Source organism: Mandrillus leucophaeus, unplaced genomic scaffold (assembly GCF_000951045.1).
Source record: "Mandrillus leucophaeus isolate KB7577 unplaced genomic scaffold, Mleu.le_1.0 Scaffold397, whole genome shotgun sequence".
Lineage (NCBI taxonomy): Eukaryota > Metazoa > Chordata > Mammalia > Primates > Cercopithecidae > Mandrillus > Mandrillus leucophaeus.
This window is the reverse complement of record NW_012104220.1, coordinates 3,021,812-3,027,456: the sequence shown is the minus strand read 5'-3', so window position 1 is coordinate 3,027,456 and position 5,645 is coordinate 3,021,812. Positions and strand designations below refer to the sequence as shown.

Here is a 5,645-nt window from a genome sequence, read left to right as displayed (position 1 = left end):
TTCCTTCCTTCCTTCCTTCCTTCCTTCCTTCCTTCCTTCCTTCCTTTCTTTCTCTCTTTCTCTCTCTCTTTCTTTCTTCTTTCTTCTTTTTCTTCTTTCCTTCTCTCTCTCTTTCTTTTTCCTTTCTCTCTCTCTGTCTCCCCCTCTCACCTCCCCTCCTCTCTTTACCATTCAGTCGACATGGGGAGGAGGGTTTCTGGCAAGGGCACAGTTGTGCTTGTTGTTTTAAAACTGAGCCTGTTACATTTTCCTCCTTCCTGCTCTGTTTTCAATTTAACAGAAGGCAGCCGAGGCCTAACATGAGCCCCATGATTTTTCTTTCTGCACCAAGAACCAGGACAGGATTCTTAGCCTGGACAAACATGACCCAGAGCCTGGGTACACTGGAGTTGGTGCCCAATCTCTCCATACTTGCCACATTCTGGGCCTGATGTTGGGCCCCAGACAAAGGCCACAGCTGTCCCCAGGTGCTCAGGGGTGCGGTGTCCAAAAAATGACTAGCGCCCCACATTCATGAGTCCTCAGGCCTCCCCTAGATGTCTGTCCTCACCCGGAAGCTGGGATGAAGGGATGACACCAAGAGACCCACCTAGTGATCTTCATAAACCCTCCCTGACGCAGCGCCCGGTCCACAGCCGACACAGGCGGATGTGTGTTTGTCTCGTGCAGTGGAGAGAGCTCTCGTCGTTGGGAATGCGCGTTATCAGGATGAACTCCTTGGGAAGTCTTCTCTCATCCTCTCCTCATCATGCCTCCTCTGAGCTCCCAGACCTACTCCTCACTCCCACCGGTGTTTCCTTCTGCTCCACGGCTCCCATATTGTGCTGCATAGTAATTATACACGGGAGCCGCTCCTGCCTGGCTCTGAACTCCATGAAGGCGGTGGCTCTGTCTAGCTCACATTGGTATAGGGCAAACACGCATCCCAGTTTGCCAGGTCCAGTGTTAGTTTACATTTATTGTCCCAGTGCAATTATTAATAGTACTCCCTTTCACTTTCAAAACTGCCCTGATTGGATGATAAATTATGTGGTCACTGTGTCTTAGTGAGATCAGTGACCAGACTATTGGACAGATCTTGATCCATGGGGGTTGGTGTGGTATAACGGCCATGCCTGCCTGTCCTGGGTCACACAGCATGGGTGTGAATCCCAGGTCCAACACCACCAATCACCAATCCTTCTCTGGAGCCTCAGTGACCTCATCAGTACCGTGGGGATCATAGAGAGGCCTCTCTCGTGGAGCTGTTGGGAGGGTTCAGGGAGGTGATGCACTTAGTACAGTGCCAGACACTTAGTAACACTTGACGAACTTTAACAGAGGAAGAAAAAAAAGGAGGGAGGAAAGCAGAGATCTGAAGATTTTCATCTTATGCCCTTAGGGATTGGGAGCTGACGAATGAGGAAATTTGGTATCTGTTTTTACTCTTGCTCTGCCTACAGGAGGCATGGAGGTTTGAGGGAAAACCTGGGAGCTGAATTATGGGCTGGGTGGTTGTACTTTTCTTAGAGGGACCATCTTCTAGAGGCAGAAGTTTCCAGAAAAACCGAAAGCTTAGGAAGGAGCCACAGATCCCTCTCAGAGCTACTGAAACTGTAGGAGGTGCCTCTGTCTTACCCAGACATCCTGGAAGCTCCTGGAATGTGGTAGCAGATGGGGAGCCACTGGGAGGCATGCCAGACAGAAATCTCAATTTCCAGGCCATCGGGACGGCATCCAGTGAACGCCAGCCCAGACCAGGCCCAGCCCTGGGAGGTGGCCCGGCCAAGGCCCTCAGCCTGAGTGGCTCCATCTCCCTGGGAGCACACTGTGAAGAAGGCAGAGTCCCTGAGCAGGAGCTGCCCACACCAGGGAAAGGCCAGATTGAGAGGGAGGGCGCCAGACCATTCTGAAAACAGGGTTATTCTCTGTCACAGCGACATGAACGCCGCAGGAATGGGCTCATTTTAGGCCAGCAGCTACAGTCCTCAGTTATCATGTGACCCCCTTTGAGGGTCACAGAGGGCACAGTGAGAATAACATGAACTGAGAGCTTTAATTTCTTATAGGAAAGAGAGAACAATGGCATATTGGATTTTCCTCCACAATCCACAGACGCCTCACATAGGCAGGGGCTGGGAGGCCTTGTTGCCATTGTATACCCATGAACCTAGCACAGTGCCTGGAGATTATTTGTTGATAGAAGGAAAGAATGAATACATGAATAAATTTAATCATGAGTTTTTTCCAGTTTTGTCAGGATTTTCATGCAAGAAGGGAAGCTCCTAGGAGAAAGGACTGAGTTTCTGATTACTCTTAACACTTGGCCCCTGGGGACAACAGATAACTTCAGCAACAGTCTTGACAGAGGAAAGTGGCCTGAGGACAATGGCGCTTCCCAGACAAGCCAGGTCTAACTTGCCTCTTCCCCCTGCAGCCTGCCTGCATCCTGGGCTAGCCACCCACAGGCTTTGGAGCCGTCCATGTGCATGGTTGAAGTGTGTCCCATGCTGCTCTCTTTTATGCTGGTTGTTAAGCTATTGTCCCTTGGCTCTACATGCACCAACCTGCCAGGGCTTTCTCCTCAGGTGTCCGGACCCGAGGTCAGGCTCAGAGACCCAGCAGCAGCCTCGATGCACGCCTTGCTCCCAAGTCCTAATGTCAGCTCCACAGACCTCTCATCGATGTTTCCAAGTCTTAATAATTCCTCTCTCTTCCCTTGGTTCTCTCAGCCCTAGGGGTGGGAGCTGTGTCCTGCAATTGCTACCTCCATGATACCTTAGAGTTTTCTTTTCCTCTCTCAGGTACCAGCTCTATACTTAGCTAACACCTTTTCATATTCAACTCTAAGGAGACCCTCACTGAAACACTCATTCGTAGGCCTTCACCTGTTCCAGTTGGCCCCATCACCTACATGAACTTATTCTGAACCGAGATTTGGAACAAATACTGTTCTCTTCTCATCTAAAGCAGGTCTCCCTCCCTTTCCTCCTGAGCTCTCCAGTGGCTTGCAGCTCCCATGGTCCTAATCTCACCCCTACGCAGTCCCCACCCCTTATCCCCTCCTTCCTCTTTCAGCTCCTTTAGTCATTGGCATTTGCACGACTCTGCAAGGCTGTAGCAAAGTGCATTCTTTCTTTATAGTTCTATAGTCACGCCTTATCCCTTCCCAGAAAAAAATGCACAAAGCCAGTTGTCATTTACATGTACAGTCTTGGTCTTCTCTGATCTCCGGCACCTTTTGCCCGCACTTCTTATGGAATATTCCACCTGTGCTACTTTACGTTGCTCTTGGTCTCAAAACATACTTTGGGTTTTCCCAGCCAGCACAGAAGCCAGTGCAGGGTGGAATCTGTGTTATGCTTTTAGGGCTCCAGTCTAGCCCAGCCTGGTGTCTGCTCATTGAAAGAGTTCAGGAAATGTGCGTGATGGTTAATAATGTATTGCATCTCACAGAATCTAGGACACAGTCAATTGTAAGATGCACTGTTATTTTTCTGCACCACTAAGAAAGAAAAAAAATGTGTCCAGTTAAACTGTGACTTGATCGTGAGCTGCATCCCAATTTCAAAATGTTAACATGTGAAAAAACAATGTGCCTTAGAGAATCAATGAAATAAGCCCTCACTAAGCTGGGAAGCTATTTGAGGGAGTTCTTGTTTGCCTTTGGCCTGCTCTTCAGGGCTTAAGGTTCTTCCCACTGCTCAGTGTGGATGCCCTAGAGGGAGGTAGAGTGGACGGGCAGGTGTAAAACCGGGGGTGGGGGAGGGGTGGGCAGGCAATAGATTGACAGGCAGAGTGGGCAAAAGATTTTCATGTGGCTGAGGACAGAGAACACATCTTCCCGGGAAGGGCACCGTCAGAGGGGCCCACAGAGCGGCCATCCAGCTAAACACGGCTTCAGTGCTAATCGGCGACAAGCCCACTGACTGCTCACAACCCCCCGCCCTGCCCCACCACCCCACTCCACACTTCCAACCTGTTTATTTGCTCCACACCTCGTTTTTAAACCACAGACAGTAACTGTTACCTTTTGCCTTTTCCGCAGGGTCCAGTTCTTCCAGAGCAAAAGCTGTATCTGTCTCACGAAGCCCATGCTAGTGACCACACGAAGACCAGATTGGTCAGAGTTGAGGTCCCCCAGACAGCAAAGGACATAAACGTCGCTAAGAGCGCCTCCCGCTCCGGCCACTGTGCCCTTCTGGTGATTAAAGGCTACTTTTCCCCTTCAAAGCATAATCCTTTTTAATTACGCATAAGCCCTTTGTTGGGGAGAGGAGCCCGGACACTGCGTTGGCTCGTTTTTAGTGAGAGAAAGAGAACCCTGAAGACACAAGTGGCTGGGCACCAGGGAAATTGAGGTGGGGGATGCAGTGGGAAACCAAGACCCTCAGGCACTCTCCTCCATGAGAGGGGTTCCTGAGGTGGATGTCTTTAGATATCTTTGACCTTAAGTTTGGAACAAAATCTCTTTGCATAAATATAGGCTGGGCATTTGTCTTCAGCAAGAACCTGCCATGAGCCGGCAGCCAGGGTTTGACTGGCCCTTTAAGTCCAATCAACTCACTTGGCAGATCTGAAATGATTCCTCCCTCTTTTAGTCTTTTATCTTGCTCTGTAATGACTTCAGGACAGCTAGTTGGGTTGTCTCTGAGCTTACTGGAGGGTAATGATGTTTATCTCTTGGGCTAAAATTGATCAACTAGTAGTGGTTGCCTGGAGCTCTGACAGGAAAGGCACTGGAACACTCCAGGCTCAGCGGGACAGAGCCGTGATCGACTTGCAATGTCTGACTGGGGTGCCGGCACGAGGAGAGGCAGCAGGTGGGCCCGTTACTGTCATTCCAGCCCTGCAGTGGGGTGGTGCTGGGTTGACTCATCACCAGGTGAGGGATCTGTGATCCGAGGGGACACCCCAAACAGAAGCGTCCCTGGCACCTTGCTCTGGAACTTTTTGTCTCTGCCTCCTTGAGTCTCAGAATGTGTTCTCTTTGAAAGACTCTAGACCCTTGAGACCTGGATAGGGGTGGAGAGAGAACCACAGACAGGAATGGATGCCGACTTCATGGAGTTTGTGGTCTGGTTGTAAACACGGGACTTGAACTCAAATAACTCAAGGAGTGTGATGAGGGCGCACAGGCTGTGCATGGTGGGGCTTCCAAGACGAGAGAGAGGGTTTCTGCTTACGAAGGCAAAAAGGCTCCTTGGAGGTGATGGCATTTAAGACAAGCTTGCAGAATTACAAAATAACATTTTAGAGTAAGTTTATGATTTATAAACTGCTTTTGCATATGTTATTTCATTTTAGCCTCACTACAATTTTGTGAGGTTCTTGTTTGCCGTTTTACAGATGAGGAACGTAAAGCTTAGTGAGATTAAGTACTTTGCTCAGGGTCCACATGACAACGGTGGGTCCTTGAACAAGTGAGTCATTTAAACTCTGCAAAGACAGGGAGGAATAGCTTATCTTGCCCAGGAAAACCACAAGTGAAGCATGGCTGGAGTGAAGGCTATCAATGGAGGATGCGGAAAAGGAGACAGGAACCGGACTGAAAAATTGATGATGATGATGATGATGATGATGATGACTGATTCAACTGAGATTTACTGAGCGCCTGTGAAGTGACTGGAGTGGCCCGCAAGTGCAGGCCACCCCCAAGCAAAGTC

At 49.6% G+C, this 5,645-nt stretch overlaps 1 protein-coding gene across 1 annotated transcript in view; it reads right to left on the bottom strand.

Annotated features, from left to right (window-relative positions):
- ABCA4 (ATP-binding cassette, sub-family A (ABC1), member 4) overlaps positions 1-4,173 on the bottom strand; it is a 128,540-nt gene extending 124,367 nt beyond the window's left edge. The window contains exon 1 of the mRNA XM_011991509.1: positions 4,010-4,173. Within this exon, the coding sequence (XP_011846899.1) occupies positions 4,010-4,075 (66 nt within the window). The 5' untranslated portion in view covers positions 4,076-4,173. The remainder of the gene's footprint in view (positions 1-4,009) is intronic.
- Between the last annotated feature and the right edge of the window lie 1,472 nt (positions 4,174-5,645).